At 40.7% G+C, this 18717-nt stretch overlaps 1 protein-coding gene across 1 annotated transcript in view; it reads right to left on the reverse strand.

Annotated features, from left to right (window-relative positions):
* Positions 1-18717, reverse strand: part of tmem8b (transmembrane protein 8B) — a 42815-nt gene that overhangs the window by 11417 nt on the left and 12681 nt on the right. The window contains exons 6-11 of the mRNA XM_044027202.1: positions 18216-18598; positions 9199-9295; positions 8213-8336; positions 5118-5260; positions 3723-3901; positions 2298-2444 (exon numbers count right to left, since the gene is read on the reverse strand). Of these exons, the coding sequence (XP_043883137.1) occupies positions 2298-2444; positions 3723-3901; positions 5118-5260; positions 8213-8336; positions 9199-9295; positions 18216-18598 (1073 nt within the window). The remainder of the gene's footprint in view (positions 1-2297; positions 2445-3722; positions 3902-5117; positions 5261-8212; positions 8337-9198; positions 9296-18215; positions 18599-18717) is intronic.

The following is an 18717-nucleotide window of genomic DNA, read 5'->3' on the forward strand; positions in this document are numbered from 1 at the left end:
AGTGGTTGTTTGTGAATGGCTGCTCCACCTTGATTGGACAAAGCCTTGTTTGTGAGGCAAAAGGAGGTGGAAATGGCGTGTTGTGTATGATCGAGTTCAAGGTAAAACCCCTTAAGAGCAACAGCAGGGCAGTATGAGGAGCCAGGGTTGAGGTTGAATCATCGGAATATCCGAAGGCAGTTCAGTTACTTCAGTAAATTTGAGCCTTTTCGCAGTTATTGAGTGCTAGCAGTAAAATTAGTCTGCAGTGTTATGAGACTGTTGGTACTATGTGTTTTGTTTTCACAGTACTATTGATTCTGCTTAGTGGTGTGTGACTGTTCTGTATAGAGAATCAATGGGGAGCACAAGCCACCCCAGTGGCAGTCGGATTTTGAGTATAAATTATTTGAATTATTTAGCCATATCCGTTGGAAAGTTCTGGTTCCATCTGTAAACCGTGTCTGCTTGTTATCATCCAGGTCATGCTCTCAACATTTGTGGCCGTATCTCCACTCGGGACTAAATGTGGACTTCAGGACTTGATCTCCCAGCAAAATGAGACGTTCTGGTCGATAGATGATTTCTTGTTGGTATCACCGGCTTGCCCCGCCCTCACCGCTAGTTTGCATTGCAGCACTTTCTGTGGCTCAGCCACCTGCATAAGTAAATCATTAGCATTGTCACCAGTGCACCAGGGAATCTTGGAATGGGTTGGCCTGAGAACAATCCACCATAGGATGCTTAAAGGTGACATCAAAGCACATATATGTTAGTTACGGAGGTCTACTTACATATATTAACTTGTTTTCATGGTCAAAAACCTCCTAGTCGCTGCAAACGAGCCGATCAAAATATCTCCTCACTGACGCTCTCGTCAGCCGCGCTGTTTCAGACCAAAATCACCCCCCCGGAACGTGGACTGTGTTGTGATTGGCCAGCCAACGAGAGCTTTCCCACTTGGCCAGGTACCTGGAAGTGACGTAATTAGCACGTCAGCTCTCAGATACGCAGCCCCCCCCACCGTTCTTCTTCTGCGGCTGAATGTACGCAACTGGAGGAGCTGCGGTGGTGAGAGGAGTGGTGAGGTTTCCTGATGACATCATCAGCAAACAGAAGTGCCTTTCTGCTTCGCAGAGCCCAGGAAAACAATAAAACTCAGCTAATTTCTCAGCAGTGGCTGAACTGTTCTGAAACTTTAGGGTTTCATAAACGAGGTAATGACGCAGACACACACGCAAAAGCAGCGTTAATTGGAGCTTCCGGTCTATGTGGCCTTTAAGGCCTGTACATGCTCCACAAGAACAGAGAAATGTGTTCTTTTTCTCGAGGTGGCAAGAACAACAACAAAGTTATTTGGTATTTCATATTTAACAAGAAACTCAAGTGCAGAACTCCTGGGAAGTGCTCATAGGGATGACAGCATTAACTACACCCACTTCAAATTTCTAGCCAATCACACAATAGTTGTCGGACAACACACAAGAAAAAAGTTATGGCCAGATGATGTGTCAAGAACAAGCTGCAAGAACTCCCAAACGAGGGCTGCGAGGAAATAATGACATCATTCTTTGCTCCCAGCCCTGGGAGAGAGAACACATTTCTCTGTTCTTGCGGAGAATGTACAGGCCACTCGTCACTTGGGAGTTGGGGGACATTTGTCGGCCATGTTTGAAGGAGTATTTGAAATGGCACAGCCTAGTTGTGCAGCTGTGACACAAGGATGCCGCCCCTAAACGGGGACAAAGCTTGTGTATTCCTGGTTGGATGTAGCTTCCACCGACACTCCGATACACCTGAGTTTTGTCATTCAGTCAAGAGCACGAGCCGCAGTACTATTTAAGGACCAGCAAACAAGCTGAATTCTGCCAGACTGTTAAGACAGTTTAGATGCACTTTTCTACTACTTTGCTTCTCTGCCTGAAACTAATTTGTCTTTACCGAGTGCCAGGATCACTTAGCTAACAATATCTAGCCACACTCAGCCAGCTTCCCTCCCTGCATGCAGCTTTGTGAATATCTGTCTACCACTGCACCTGGACCCTCAAACAATCCAAGCCAGAATTCTGTAATTACTTAGAGCCAAGGACTTCTTAATTCCTGCAAATAGATTTACTGTTATCCTGTTGTGCATTAAAACCTGCTGAAGGTACTGAATCTGAATCTAATACGCTAAAACATGTACACTTTGAAAGATGCAAAATTATGTTTAATTTAAGAAACATTTACTCTGAATATCAGGACACACAGCTCTGCATCCCTTTAAAATCTGTGGTTGTTTGATCCTGTGTAAAGACAGCGTCACAGTAGGAATGTACCTGCTTTATGATGGACTTAAGCCTTGCCATAGCAATGACAGTGACCCACACTGACATCAGCGAGCCGAGGAAGTCACAGAACTGCAGGACATCATACTCCATGATGCAAAACACCACAATACCCGGCTGGTCGCATGCATGGTAGAACTGTCAGGAGAAAGGAAAATAATAGTTGGACACACAAACAGCAGACAGTCATTTCAAAGTCAAGTTGAAAAAAATAATTTCATTGGCTAAATGTACAATATGATCCTAAATAAATACCATGCTGACATGGTTTTCTAGTTACATCTAAAAAGTGTCTATTGTGTTGTATTCCATGTCCCGTTAGCCTAGTTAAAGTTGGTTGTGAATGGTGAGTAATTTGATTTCCAACTATTGTGTTCTGGTTTCCCTATTCATTATTATCATTACACACCACATTTTTGGTTTTCAGTATTTCATACAACAAAAATGTTGCACTAATTCAGACCAGTCTCGTTTCCTCTTGTTTGTAAAACATCTAACCTTGTGTTTTTATTCATGAAAAATAATTAAGTAATTACATCCAACCAAAAGAACTGCTTTTAGAACTACCCTTCACTAAATATTGGTCTGTTGCATGCGTGATCAAAGCACTTTTTGGATATGAAATGTCCTTCATATCCTCTTCCAACTAAAACTTTGCAGGTGTGTTATTTAAAGTAGGAAAGGAAAGACTCAAATCCCAGTAGGAGAAACAATCTAATGCATTTAAGACTTTCACACTCACTGGTCGGTAAAATTGACAGCTTTTCAGAGCGTGATTTCTTGTAATATATGCATGGGTGTTGTTAGTAAAATTGCACATCCATCATCTATGTCTCATCCCACACACAGCAGGGCCAGGCTTCAAGCTGCATCGAAGAATTGTTGAGCTGCTCACAGCCTCAGATCCTCCCTACTAAAAGTGATCAGGGCCCCTTTACTTTGGAATGCCCTGCCAGGGGAGATAAGGCTCCCAGAACTTTTTAAATCACTTCTTAAAACCCATTTTTATAGACTTTGATGTGATGCTGTCAAACTCAATTTTGTTAACTTTCCATCTCTATTTCTATTTTTATTTATTTTAATTTAATAATCCCACTTACTTTTTAATAATGCATATACCCTGTCTTCCGTCTTCTTGATCTTTCCTGCATGCCTTTTGTTTGGCTCTGATGTCTGCTTCATTTTACTACATGAGCCTTCTGCTTTTGCTTTGTTTTATTGTCTTGGCTTTGTTGTCAACACATAAAAAAAAAAGAAAAAAGAAAACCTTTTTTTTTTTTTAAAGGTGCTACATGAACAAAGTCATTATCATTGCAAAACGGTTGGTGTCTTTCTTTCTCTCACAATAAGCGAACAAAAAAAACAGAGCAGTAATACATAGGTCGACGCTAGTGTTTTGCAAACTGTGGCACTCACAGTGGAGAAGAACATGGTGAAGATGTAGACTGAAGCTTCCAGCAGGTAGTGGCTGCGGATGGCGATGGCCACAGGAGGGACGAACATCAGGTTACTGAGGCACAGCAGCAGGGTGGAGAGCAGCTGGAAACTGTAGGAGTATGCCTCTGAGTTGTCTGTGCAGCCCCAGCCATCCCAGCCTTACACACACACACACAAAAACTGTCAGCATGTTGATCTAACAGAGTACAGATATAACACAGTGGAAAGCTTTTGTGTTTGCATGCTTCACAGTCTGAGGGGGGAACATAGATCTTTCTTAAGCTCCATATAAACTTTATAAACTTCAGAAAAGCCTTCCTAAGATCAACAGAAATCAAGTGGTTTGTTTCACAGAATTTACAGAATCCTTTGAAATGAAAAAAAGTTTGATCTCAACAAGTCAAAAGTTTCTTCAGCCCCTTTGGTGCATTTCTCTGTGAAAATCATCCGAGCCAGAAAAGCGTGTAGTAGTTGTTTATCTCGTACAATGGAGTCTGCTGTTGTGAGTGCCCTCCAATGCTTTGCCACTTGAGCTCATCAAGCAGTGGACTGGATAAGACGACGCAGATTAAATATGCGTGATCACTCAGCGCTGTGTGAGACGGACCGAGGGCAAGTGCTGAATGCAAATGCGCTGCCGGGCACAAGCAGTCACATATATGAAGTATGACAATGGAGTCAACTGCAGAAAATCAGCGCTGATAAAAGAAGATCAAAGGCAGGATTTCAATGAGCCTCAGAGGACATGCTTTGTTTAGTTCCATAAGCTCATCTTTTATTAAAAAGCTGTTCGTAATTAAGAGAGTGTGTTATTGTCTTATATTAGACGATTATTACCAGGCTGCTGTGTGATTCATTAGACAGTGGCATCTACAATTTAACAGCTGTCCTGTGAGTCTGCTTCTGCCAAATGACCTGTGCCTCCCCACCTCGCTCTGTCCACGTTCCTTGTCCCTCTGCCCGATATAATCTCCGACAAATTAAACTTAATTCTTTGGAGCAGTGATGACACAATTTCCTCACAAAACCGTTTATCTTGTGTGCAAAAGAGGCTTTTGACTGCTGCAAATCACTTCCAGTTATTAATTCATGGTCACGCCGTTTAATATTTATCAATTACTGATTAATAATTTAAGCTGCTGCATATTTATGCAGGGTATTAATGAAAAAAATATTTATCCATTGAAATCAAACAAATAGCTTTGTTTTGTTTTGAGGCTTAAGGAATGTGAATACACTTTGAAATTAAAAACTGGATCAAAAGACAAAGAGACAAACACCATTATATGCAAGAAAATCCAATCAACAAATTAAGCAGAGGCTGGAGAATGCAACAAAATAGTTTGCAGTGGATTTTTTTGAGTAAATTTCTACCTGCTTTGCATTCGCATGCAGCATAAAGGTAGTTGTTGGTGCGCAGAAGCTTGCATTGTCCATATGTCCCACAGTCGTTGATACATGGAGTCAGATATGCGCGCATGTACACCTCGGCTGTGACGTTGGTGCATGGCTCAAACCTGAAAAAGGTCACAGGATGTTTTGATGAACACAATGGAACACAGCGTTTCACCGACAAATTCAAACGACTTCTTTTAACCATACAACAAAACTGAGATAATGTCAGTCTAAGCGAAAAAATGCCCTAAACCAGGGGTGTCAAACTCATTTTTGTTCAGGGGCCACATACAGCACAATTTGATCTCAAGGGGGCCGGACCAGTAAAAATAGTAAAATAATAGCATAATAACCTATGAACAACAGGAACCCCTTTGTTTTTTCTTCTTTGTTTTACATTTAGTGAAGGATAATTTCACAAAACATGAAATTTCTTGAGAAATATAAGTGCAATTTCAACAATATCATGCCTAAATTTATTATTTACACAGCACACTGGATCTATAAAGGCACAAACATTTAGTCACGGGTATCTGAAGCATTTGACATTACGTTTAGATTAGAGTGAAATTTTAACAGATTCATCCTGTGGGCCGATTGGACCCTCTGGCGGGCCGGTTCTGGCCCCCGGGCCACATGTTTGACACTCCTGCCCTAAACCGATGAACTGTCGTGAAAGTTTACTATCATTCGTGTTCCCCAGATAGTGATTAACATTGACTTTGATGGTTCCATCGTCCCATGATGCTATGATTATGTTAACATTTCCCTCATACACTGAGCCAGAGCTGAACCAGGATGAGACACTCTGGTCTATGATAGGCCTTCTGAATCACATCCCCAGCTACCAACGTTGCTTAGGAACATAGCTGCAGGTCATTATATAACATAAAAAAAAACAAGTTTATAAGGTTCTTTTAACGTGTACATTTCGCTAGTCAGCCAAATTCATGCCTGATATGCCAATATTTTTGCTATATACTGTACATATCCATATATGTATACATATATACTGTATATATATACATATATACATATATGTATATATATATGTATGCTATATACGAAAACCAATTTGTACCCAGTGCGCAATCAATCCTTGAATAATTATTGTTTATTTATGCAGACTCATGGCTATTAGACTACAGCACTTGGTCCCAATGCTACAGCATTTCACTTATTAGTGTTCAAACTGTAGATTTCTTCCCGCTGAGTTCTACAGTCAGTCACAGAGAATGAAATTCCAGGAGGCAACAAATGCGTTTTTTCTCCCCCGTTTTCCCTGGACGCCATTGTTTTGTTTTTTTTTTATTGATACAGCTGCTCAACTTAAGTGTTACCTTAAAGAGCACCTGTCATTTACCTCCTCTTTTTCCTCTGCCAATTCCTGACATTAGCGTGTGTTTATATAAAGGGAGATAAAATACAGGACATATAGCTCTATTAATTTTTTCCACATTCTCATACCTCAGCAATGTGAGGATGGGCCTGTGTCCCACACCATCTGTTAATATGTGTTATTCAAATTCAATTGGAACTCCCAAGTGATGGGAAATCTGCTTAATTTCATTCTGTTCACATTTTTATGCCATTAAGGGTTCGGAAAAACAGCTCCATCTGCTGAATAGCTACTACTTACAGGGACTCATGAAAAACACTGTGTTGGACAAGTTAATGGAAGCATTTACCCCACTTTCTCTTTATTACACTGATTTTACTCAACCCTCGGAGAATGAATGTGCACTTTCTGCCTTCATATGTGAATTAAACTGCATATGACAGCGCAGTGTATAGGTTTTCTACTAAAAGACCAGTGTATGTCGAATAAAATAGAGCAGCTGCCTTTGCTAAAATGTTTGGTCAGTGCATTGTATGAAAGATAGACAAAGCAATTCCTCTGCTTTTTCCCAATAAAATAGTTTTTTGAATAGTTTGAATAGTGAGCATGATGAAAAAGATAATGAACAAAAAGACGAGAAAGAAGCATTTTGCTCTTTGACCTCAAAATCTGTATTAGTACGTTTTAGAGGTCATATTTATGCGCTAAACGTTAATGAATTAAATCAAGCTGCTACACAAATTCCTGTTTTCAAATGACAAGCCTGCCTCTCATTTCAGAAAATATAAGATTTTTTTTCTTATATGCAAATGTATTTGTTGTTGTCGTTCTTTTAAATTAGCCTATACACTTTTCATATCTAAACCCCTTCTATGTCATATGCCAGTTGTGCACCAGGCGCACAGTTTAACAAAGCTAATCCAGTATTCATTTGCTGGTTGACAGATGGGTAAGGATGTGACTGCATGAGGGAGGCTGTGCTAAATGGTGAGGATGTTGTCTTCATTAAAGAATTGAATTATTAAATTTGGCAAATAAAGAAATATTGAATGTCCTACTTTGCAATTGCGTCGCTGTAATCGACAGCAAATGTTGTCTGCTGTGAGCAGGCTGCTGTGGGGGACTGGGACCAAGCCAAAGATCTGATAATGAGACTGCCATAGATTTACGAGCAACAGCCATTCAACTGGCTTCAGTGAATTTATTTCTAATTTCTTGGGATGTAAATTACGTTTTGCCGTCATTTTTGGTTATAGAACGTCCACAATTAGTTACACTACTGTAGATAGTTCAGGGCCACACGGTTGGTGCAGTGGTTAACACTCTTGCCTTTGCCGGCAAGACCTGGGTTCGCGGCCCAGTCGGAAAAAGGCCGTTTCTGCACAGAGTTTGCATGTTTTCCCCATGTTTGCGAGGGTCTTCTCCGGATTTTCCTGTTTCCTCCCATTCAAAAATATGCAGCTTTGGGGATAAGGCAAAATTGATTGTGAGAGGGAATGGTTGTTTGTCTCTATAGAATGGCAACACCTTTCATCCCTTTTTTTGCCTCAGCTGCTGAGGATGTTGGTGTATACCCCAGAATAGGTTTGATAATAATGTTACATCATTTTCTAAAGCGTAATAAGAAATTTAGGCAAAATTACACTTTTAGGAAGCAGCTTCTTTAAAGAATAAATGTAGCTGAGTGAAATTGTCCAGTGTAAACATGTACAATTAACAGTAAAGCCTGACGTACCCATGTTCAGTGGCACACAGGGAGCGCAGACTGAGGTACCAAGTGCCTGTCTGTGGATAGGGAATCCTCAGTTTGGTGATGTTAGCAGAAGCGTTCACAGAAAGGAAAAACCCAGCGACCGACTCTGCAAGAGAAGAAAACAACAAATCAGTATAAAACTAGAATTGAAATGTGCACTTCTTTGAAATATGGCTTTTAAGACATTTGTAAAAATGGTCAAAGTTTGAAACACTGAGCTGCCTTGACTTATCAAAACAAAATCAAAACAAAAATGTTTTTGCTGAACGTCTGCATTAGTGTGGATAGCGTGTCGATGAACTGGACCCGCTGAAGGGACTTATAGATTGCACTGGAGCTCAGTTAGTGAAAGCAATTTAAATGTCAGACTTGTGTAAATGACAAATTAGGTTTGGGGAGTGGATCGATGTCGCCGAATTGAAAGAAATTAGCACCAGTTCAGGTGACTGAAATGAGAAATGAAGGTTGAAGTTTAAAGATAACATTTAATTGTGTCTAAACTTGTGGAACATTGAGTGGTTTATTAATTAGGGGAATCCAATACATGAGTCTACCTTTTAAGACCGGGTTCACATATGAACCTCAGAAAATATCTGAAAAATATCTGGAAAGGGAGATAGTCTGGGTCAGATGGGTTCGCAAAAGAAGGTGATTGTCGGGAACATGCAAGCGGAAAGTGGCCGGTGGTTTGAGCAGCAGGAGGCAGGACACTCGCCCTCTGTGAATTATCTGAAGCTTTTCCTGCTGTGCTCTCACATGGATTCACTTGGATATAATCCACAAATTTAATGAGAGAGTTGGCAGAAGTTCTAAAAAGAAAAAAAAGTTCTGGAGCAGGGGTTTGCGTTCTCACATATTGTACAGCCCCCTGTACAATCTGTGAGAACGCCCATATTGTACAATTTCAGGCAAATGTTCAGATTCCAGTGTAGTTCTGAAAGCTTCAGCTTCAGTTAATTGTGACGTACCTGATTCACATTTCAGGGATGAGTTGTCCCGTAAGAACAGAGGCATCCCGTGGTTCAGGCAGCCAAACACCGTGACATTAGCTCCTTTCAGCACAGACTGCATGGAGGAAGGACAAGCAACATGACTCATTCATTCATTCATTAATGCTACTATCAACCATCTGCTGCCATCATGCTTGTGAGCCAACACCACTCAGGTCTTATTTCCCCTCAGCTGTGAGACAGTAAACTTTAAAGCTAACAAATCAAGTGGAAGCGCTCTCCCTCTGTCTGCCTGAGGCACCTAACTGAAGATGTTGGCAGTTTATCTCCTCAGAGCATCAATTATACATTAACACGCTCATGCATTAAAAAAATAAAATCCTGGAGAGAAGTACTTAAGGGTTGAAAACTATATGTGCTTTTAGTTGTTACTGCAGAAAGGTGAACAGAGGGCCAATACAGTCCAATTTGGTGTTGGTAAAGGAGCAACAGGAGCATAAACAGCAGCAATAAATATTAAACATGTTCATCCAGTATGTATTGCTGTGTCCAGTTAAATTTGACTTTTCAAGTTTGAACATTTCTCCCAATTTATTCCCAGTATATCTTTCTTTGGTAATGGGAAGTGAGTGCAGCACAGCATCCAAAGTGTAAAACCTCGACTAACTTACAAAATCTAAAAACTGCAAGAATAACACTGATCATCATATTTATGTTTCTGTTTGTCAAAAAAAATGAAGAACTGAAGTATTTTGTCACACTACATAGTAATAGTCTGCCTTTTATCATTTTTTCTCTGCCTGACAACGTGAAGAGGTGCTGCTCTTAGGACAAAAACAAAAAACTTTAAAAGGTGTGTGAAAAGCTGCTCAGCCGACAAATAAAAGCTGATTTTATTTTTTGATAAGCAAACATCCATGGTGTAGTTCAATTGTGTGTGTGTACTATTGTGTATTTTTTGTGTAAATGTTATTGTTGCTGTACTATGTGTTGTCATATTGTTCTGACCTTCCAATGGATTCCAGCGCTTTGACTCGCTCAGCGCTCCTCTCATCTCTCTCTTTCTCATCATAAGTGATCAGAAGGAGATATTTTAATGTCAGGTACTGTATGAACAGCCCTAGTTAGCGCTGTCCACATGTGATTGGATCATTGGATATGTGCTTTGATAACACTAAGAAGAGGTGAAACCTCAGAATGAAGATATCCATATTGAAGACGCAAGTGAAGAAATGAGTGCATTTACTCAAGTGTCACGAATACATCACTGCCGATCACAGCCAATACAAACCAGTGCAGGAGTGAATGTCAGTTTTATACAGTAAATTCCTATATATTTGTTGGAGTAGTTGTTGTGTTGTATTTGTGTGAAAAGGGCAATATAAACTAAACCGTCCCTGCTTACATTTACACCTATGAGCTATTTGGAGTCTCCAATTATGCAGTAAGTCTTTGGACAGTGGGAGGACACTGGAGTATGAGACAGAACGTTCTTGGTGTCAGACAACAGCACAAACCATTACACCACTGTGCCTCTCTCGCTCCAGCTTCGACAAAATTTCCATAATGAGGTTCAGCACATGCATTGTGTTAGTGTCCAAAGAGACACATAACTGGTTTGGACAACTTAAGGCAATTATTTCTTGCATAAATACAATTTCTGTTGCTCATAGTGCAAAACTAAATGCAGGGAATTGGCAAAGTTGTTTGTGCAATAACTTCACAAACATGTTGCCAGGTGCTGAGCTTTCAAGCTTCCTAAATTCACCATCTGTCCAGTACTATCTTGGAAGGAAGACTCTGTAATGCCCACTGGCATTATTTAAGACTGTCCGTCCCTCCTGTTGTCCCAAACTCTTGCCCAGAGATTGAAGAATTAAGGATTAAGCAAGAAACACTCACAGATCAAGCTATAAATTACAATGAAGTTATAATGAAAACTGGCCCGTGACCTCCTCTTAACACCAAGGTGTACAGACGGAGGGAGAGGTCTGCAGAGAAGGTCTGCAAAGAAGGTGATCGGCTGCAATCTTCCATCTCTCCAGGACCTGTTCGCCTCCAGAACTCTGAGGCGTGCAGGAAAGATTATGGCTGATCCCTCCCACCCCGGACAGAAACTCTTTGAGTCACTCCCCTCTGGCAGGAGGCTGCGGTCCATCAGGACCAGAACCTCACGCCACAAGAACAGTTTTTTCCCGTCTGCTACTAGCCTTATCAACAAGGCCCGGAGCCCCCCCCGACACTCTGACTCCTCACACTCCTCCTCTGCCTCTACACGTCACATTATCATTACATCCTTTTTATGCGTTATATTAACGTCATTACTGTGTTCATTACTGTGAACTTTGCACTTTGCACTGTTACTCACTTCTGCCCAGTCGTACTGCTCTTTACTGCTCTTTCTGTAGTGCTCTTTTTCATCTTTAAAAACATTTATATACTGTGTATATATACGTTTACTGTTCACTTTTGAAAATTTTGTATGCTTGTTATGCGCCAATGACACCAGAACAAATTCCTTGTATGTGCAAATCGTACTTGGCAATAAAGCTCTTCTGATTCTGATTCTGATTCTGAAAGAGAAACAGCTTTCCTGGCTGGTCAGACAAAGAGCCATGCAAGCAGTAAGGTAGTGTAAGTCTGTCTACTGAAATATTTCATGTTTTATGATATGTGTTTTAGTGTGTATAGGGATAATCCAAGTTTTTACCAATGAATATATGTGTATTTGCCTTTTAGATCCAATACTATTTGCCCAAATCTTCTTCTTCTTTCTCTCATAGGGGTTACCATAGCAGATCATCTTGCCCTATCCCTTGTGTCCTATTCTGGCATGCCAACTAGGAATGTCCCGATCCGATATTGATATCAGATATTGCTCCAATATCAGCCAAAAAAGTATTGGATTATATTGGACTGCCTCTAAAATCTCTGATATAAGTGCTCAGACACAAGAGTCCATTCTGCTCCAGCACTTCTATCCAGCAGCGCCTGTTGTGATCACGTGGGCTCGGATGCATGTAGAGCCCACGTGATCACAACAACAGCGTGTGTGTGCTACTGCTATTTCAGAGGTTAAACATTTTTCTTTAACCTCTCAAATCAGCGAACTAGCCATTAGCACCACGCTATCTCATCCTGAGGCGAGCTGCTAAAACAACATTGTTTCATAAACCAGCGCCACCTGTCGACTTCCAACACCCTCCGTTTGTTAATTATACCCCAAAAACCAGCCATGCCAAGAGCTTTGTGTGTTTTAAATGTGTCCTGATGCTCCACACACGGAGCTAAGTACGTCTGCGGGGCCGGGCTCCGAGTTTACCTGCGGGACGAGTCACTCTCTCTGTGTGGGTTGGGCTAATCCAAAATAGTGAAAACAAGGGGGGTGTTCTCTGAAGACACGCTGTTAGCTGTGAAACACAGGTGCTCTGAAAACACCCCCATTAGCACTTGGTACTTTCCTCCTGATGAAATTAGGAGGAAAGTAATTAGACCATAGACTGTATGAAATTAACATGGCAAAAAAATCTAATATTCTTATGTTGAAGGTTAAAATTGATGTAACCATTGGTTAATAATAAATGGGTCAGTTTTTCTCATACCTACTGATGCTGACTATTGTTCTCTGTTACACGACAAAATAAGTAATTAAAGTGTGTATGATTTGTGCTGGTAGCGGATTGATATCGGTATCGGCCAATACTCAAGGCTGCAATATCGGTATCGTATCGGAAGTGAAAAAGTTGTATTGGGACATCCCTAATGCCAACTGTCCTCATGTCCTCCATCACAACATCCATGAACCTGCACTGTGGTCTTCCTCTTTTCCTCCTGTCAGGCAGCTCCATCTTCAACATCCTTTGTTCAATATAGTCACTCCCCCTCCTTGGCATGTGACCAAAACATCATTACCTTGTCTCTCTTACTTTATTTCCAAACTGTTCAACCTGAGCTGTTCCTCGAATATGCTCATCTCTCATCCTGTCCATCCTGGTCACTCCCAATGAAAATCTCAGGATCCTCAGATCCAGCTCTGCTTCCTGTCTCTAAGCCATACATCATAGCAGGCTTCAAGACCGTCTTGTCGACCTTGTATTAACCAAGATAATAGAGCTAAACAGTACACGTTTTTTCAATCACTTCTATAAAAAAACACCTTCTGTTGTCAAGGCATTGTTGTTAGTCTGATGATCAGTTGTTTTTAATTGTCGATATTTGTGTGTGTGTGTGTGTGTGTGTGTGCACCATTTATAATCAATGCCTGGAATGTTTATGTTAATTTGTCTAGGCTTTTGTTTATTGCCACCACTTGTAAACCACTTTGGAACATTGTTGTGAACATTGGGACATTAATCACATCTAATACTGTGATTTATATGCCTGATCTATTATGCAGCTGTAAGTTATTATTGCTGAATGTGAGTGGTGGAGACATAATTAAATCAGGTGCACTTACATGGCAAACAATGTGCTCAAGGTGACTGAGGGAAAAGTACTTACGAAAAAAATAAACTTCTGAGAAAAGATCAATTCAAAGGATTTCTACAAACAAACATTTCAACTTCAATCACAAAAAAAGTTGTGGATAGAAAAAAACATTTGATGGATACAAGTTTATCTCTGTTGTGTTCCAATGGGGCTTCTGTTTGCTGAATTTTCCAGGGGTTACACTGTTTTCAAAATAGGACACAACAACACACTGATGCAAGAGCATGAATGATGCTGGCATTTAAAAAAATAACCTCCTTTATAAGTTCTAGGGTCTGTAAATCTGGAAAAAAACATAATAGCAATAGCAAGCTACATATTAAGGAATCAGGGAATCACAGGGATCATTATCTTTAGTGGAACTGGGGATTTTTCTGTGTTATTTTTCTGTGACTGCATCATTGGTGAAGCCTTTGCCTCTGTCACTTGTTGAAATGACGGCAATTATGAATCGTAAGAGCACAGGCAGTGTGCATGCAGGTTGGCCAGTCACAATAATTCAGTGCTGTCTCAGATCACCATTTGTATCATATCAAATCTATTTTTTCCTTCAGTCTGCATCAAATTTAATAAAAGTTCTCTATTTACTTTTATGTGAGCTATACTCCCCACAGACAAACAACTCGGCCACACGTTAATTATGCACTCATATATTATATATACTGTATACATTCCCATATTTCCACAAGTATTACATAATAATAATAACAAAAGATGATTTACATATTGTGAATGTGAATATATTTGGATTTAAATTCACAAGGATAAACACACAAAATATGTGAGATCTAATATGTGATAATTCCCTTTTTAAATGTATTATTATGTTGCATTAGTCTCAATTTATTAATTTATTAGACGTAGCCTAACCTAACCTAACCCTAACCCTGTATTTTATAAGTATTTTATAAAATTCTGAGGAGAGCGTACTACTGTGTATTACTTCAGTAACATATTGAAGCTGATAATGGCATATCCACTAAGAGCACGTCAATGATTTATGATAACGATTTTCTTACACTGACTTAAGCCCAACCCAAAGACAATAAGAATGGATCTAAAGCGATGGTCCACTGGATCAGTTCATCATGAGTGGAAATAAAAGCCACATGCATTCAGTTCACACACTCTTTCACTGAAAGTCAACCAAGCAGCTCCTGCAAATGTCTCGATAAGCCTTGCAAATCGGACACAGTCCCCCAGTGGTAGCTTCTGACTGGATTCTGCACCGGTGACAAGCAAGTGACAGATCATCACAGAGGGAGTCGAAGTCTGTCTATAGAATAATATAGCATGTCAGTCTCTCTCAGGAAAACATCTTGTGCCTCATACAACAATCACAGCAACCTGGTTTTCACTCAGGCACAATTTCTCTGTGACATCTGCAGAGTCGATCAGATACACCTGTGTGTGACTGGACTAGGCTTGGAGCGGAGGGAGGGTTGAGTGTAACCGGGCAGATGTATGGCTGACGAGCACGATAAATTGTTATTACACTGTAATTACAATCGTCATAGTCTTGGTGGGATTCAATGATGAAGCAAAAGGGGACATGGTTGCCATTTAAATCCAGGACAATCCTTTCGTGAGGTGAGCACATCGCACCATGTCACCACAACAACCAAGAAAATCAGTCAACAAAACAACAAATGAATTACTCCGTTAATAATTGTCATTTCCCTGAAAGTCAACCACTTGTGTTTGCCTCTGATATTTGGGAAATGTGTCTGTTTGCTTTCTTGCAGGGGGTTAGATGAGAAGATCAATTATCAATTGAATCTCTGTGTGTTCAGAGAGAATGAAAAATGTGTTTAACACAAAATCTTTCAGCATGGAGGCAGTAACTAAATTTTGCGTACTGAAATGATGGGTCACAGTAAAGACATTCATTGATCTGACATTATTTTATCAATTCATCAATTAATCATGTCTTATTTAATATCCCTGAAAAACAAATATTTACATTTGGGAAATTCAATTCAAACAATTTTGGCCATTTTTGTAAAAAAAAAAAAAAAATGCATTTAGAGTATGAATTAGAACTTTTTTAGTGGCTCGCAGCCGAGTCTGTGGGCTTACATCGGGACTATGCAGGATTTTACTCTAATGATCGTAGTTTCGTAGTCATTGTGATGGTTAAATGATGGAGCTGTCTCCACTCCCCCCCTACCGTCTTTTAACAGAAAACCAGCCTTTCAAGATTAGTGAAGTCTCAGGTCTAAACATGAATTGCTTTACGGCACGACACACACACACATGTCCCTCCCAGCCAGCTATAAGATCAAGGCAGTGATAGTATTATTTTAGACATTCATCATGGGAGAGTAGGCGTAAAAGAGTATCTGTGATGCCACTCACCAGCAGTGCTGTCGTTATACACCAGACTCCTCTGTTAAATATTGAGGTTTCTCCTGGTAATTGTTGGAGATTAACCCAGGTTTTTAGGATTGTTAAGTCTCTTAACTCATTTGATTCAGTTTGGCATTGTTGTGTGTCGGGTGTCTTGCTTATGCCTCTCCCTGTGACGGCAGTCTGACCAATCAGAGGCCAGCTCAGCTCGCTTGGAATCTCGCCAGAGCAGGTACTAAAAAAAAGTACCAGGTACTATTGCTAGTGGAAGCGCAAAATAACCGTGCCGTGCCAAGGCGAGTCGAGTCGAGCCGTGCTAGTGGAAATACGTCATCTGTCTATTTGCACGTGGCTCCACAGCTCGTGTGGCAAGAAGAGGGGAAGGGAAGTTGGAGCGATAGCGAGGATAAGTAGACACAAGCTCTGTAAAGAAAAAGGTGAAAAATCGACGCTGTATAAGATTACCTTTCGATTACACAAGATGTAAACTGACCGTTTTAAAATTCAAAAACAATATCTTACAAATAATTGTCATTTTAGTAGCTGCTTTGGGGGATTCAGTTGAACCACACTACTGTTCTTACCACACGATGAACCAATCTTCCAATCATGTGGTGAGACTGTTGTGTGAATTTTGGAATTGTGGAAAGGATAATCATGTATTCATCCTTGGTTGGTGACGGCTACCCCTCCCCTCCAGTCACCATCCTTTGCTTCAGGTACTGTAGGCTAAAGGTTCCTTTGAACAGTATCTTTACGATCTAGAGAGAGGAAACTGATAGCAATCAGGGTCCCTGAAGGTGGGAGGACATTCGTCTGAGCTGAATAATGACAGATATCAGTTAGGGTGTTTGGGCTTCATCCTCTAGTTCTTTCTACACCGGCTGCTTTGGTTTCCATTAGCAGTCCATCTGCCAGCCTGTGGCCCTGCTGTTTCTGGCTCCCTGAAGAAATCCAGGTGCATTCTAATGCTATGAAAGGACAGTTTAACAAATACACATCAAATGCTACTTGGCGGATTTTGTATTTTGGTGGGTTTTTTTTGTATTTTATTTTTGCTCACTCCCAATTATAGGCATATGTCACAAGCCCAAACATTGGTGTCTGTTTCACTGTGAACTTTTTCCGCTTCCAAGGCAAATCCTGCAACCATATGAGCATCCATATTTAGCAGACTCGCTCAGCCAGACAGTCTGTGAGCCCAGTTATTCACCATGTAGATTCTCACTTCACTAACCTGCCTTTTATTTTTAGTCTTGATCATAATCCGATCTTTTGCAGTAGATACTATCGCACGATACTGAGTCAAATGTCTTCAGCTGTCATTTTCAAAATTTCTTGACTGAATATAGTAACTCAACAATGTGATTTTAATCAAAGCTTTATATATATACATATACATATATGTGTGTAATCTGAAGCTAAATTTACAAACTTGGCAATAGTTAAAAACGTGTCTTTAGCATATTGTGTGTTTGTCATTTGCTTATAATTAAAAATATAGTTCAGCTCATCCTATTTTAGTTTGTTTTTTTTAAATTGCATGCACTACAACACGTCTCCTCCCTCTTGCCACTGTTGCCAAAGTTGTGCACCAGAAACACTTTGTATGACTAACTTTTTGGCTTTTGTCTGCGCTTCAGTGGTGAGCGCCTCTATGGCATGGGCTGAAAACTACAGTGATGTGCTGCAGGAGCACAGTGACAGATAGGTTAGCCAGCCATTGAGTATTGTTTGGACCACAGACAAAAAAATTATTTATTTTGATATATTCATTTATTCATATAAAACTAGGGCTGTCAAAGTTAACGCGCTAATCGCTGCGATTAATACAGCCAAGATTAACGCGATAAAATAACACAAGTTTGTTTACGTCTGGTGTGCGCTTGACCTCCGACATGAAAGCTGTAAATTATCCGCACGAAACAGTCACTCGCCTGCGGTCAGTCAGATAGGAGAGACTGAGATAGTAGCTTAAGATGGACAGGGGTGAGGGATTGTTGAGCGGAAGGTTTCATTATAAGACGCTGAGCGACGGAACCCCCGCGATGTGCAGCAAACGCCGGGTAACACGCATGTATAACCAGTAGTTCTGTGTTTAAAAAGAGATGAAGGATGCAGCAAAGGAATAATGTTCCACTGATTCTCTTCAATGGGACCAAACATCAAACAATAAAGAAAGAAGAAGAAGAACTCACCATGTTGAGCTTGAGCTCCATGTTGAGGACTCCTCCGCTGTCTAAAACTGGCATCAGGTTGATGGCAAACACAGCCGCCCTGTCCGGTGGAATTGATATATTTGGACCAAAGAAGACGTAGAAGTGCACAGAGAAGGTGTCCAACTCGTTCCGCAGAGTTGGACGAATGGGCCAGCACTTGTTGGGGTCAGCAGTGGGGGCGAGGTAAATGATGCTGTCCTCGGAGGTGTGCAGGTGACTGGCGTTCTGCAACAGGCCGGGCAGAGTTGCCATCGAGAGCGTCTCAGACAGCGAGAAACCCATCGCTGTTCCAAAAGACTGAGGCATGTTCATGGAGGAGCTGGGCTGTGCTCGCTCCTTCGACAAATTCAGCTTCGAGCAATCTGTTAAGAAAAGAGGGAAATACAATTCCAGATGGAAATTAATCAAACTGATTCCTGCACGAGCTGAAGTTAGTGGGTGATTTTCAGTTTTACAAAATGCACCTTGCAAGATACTGTGC

This window comes from Solea senegalensis, linkage group LG5, assembly GCF_019176455.1.
Source record: "Solea senegalensis isolate Sse05_10M linkage group LG5, IFAPA_SoseM_1, whole genome shotgun sequence".
Classification (NCBI taxonomy): Eukaryota; Metazoa; Chordata; class Actinopteri; order Pleuronectiformes; family Soleidae; genus Solea; species Solea senegalensis.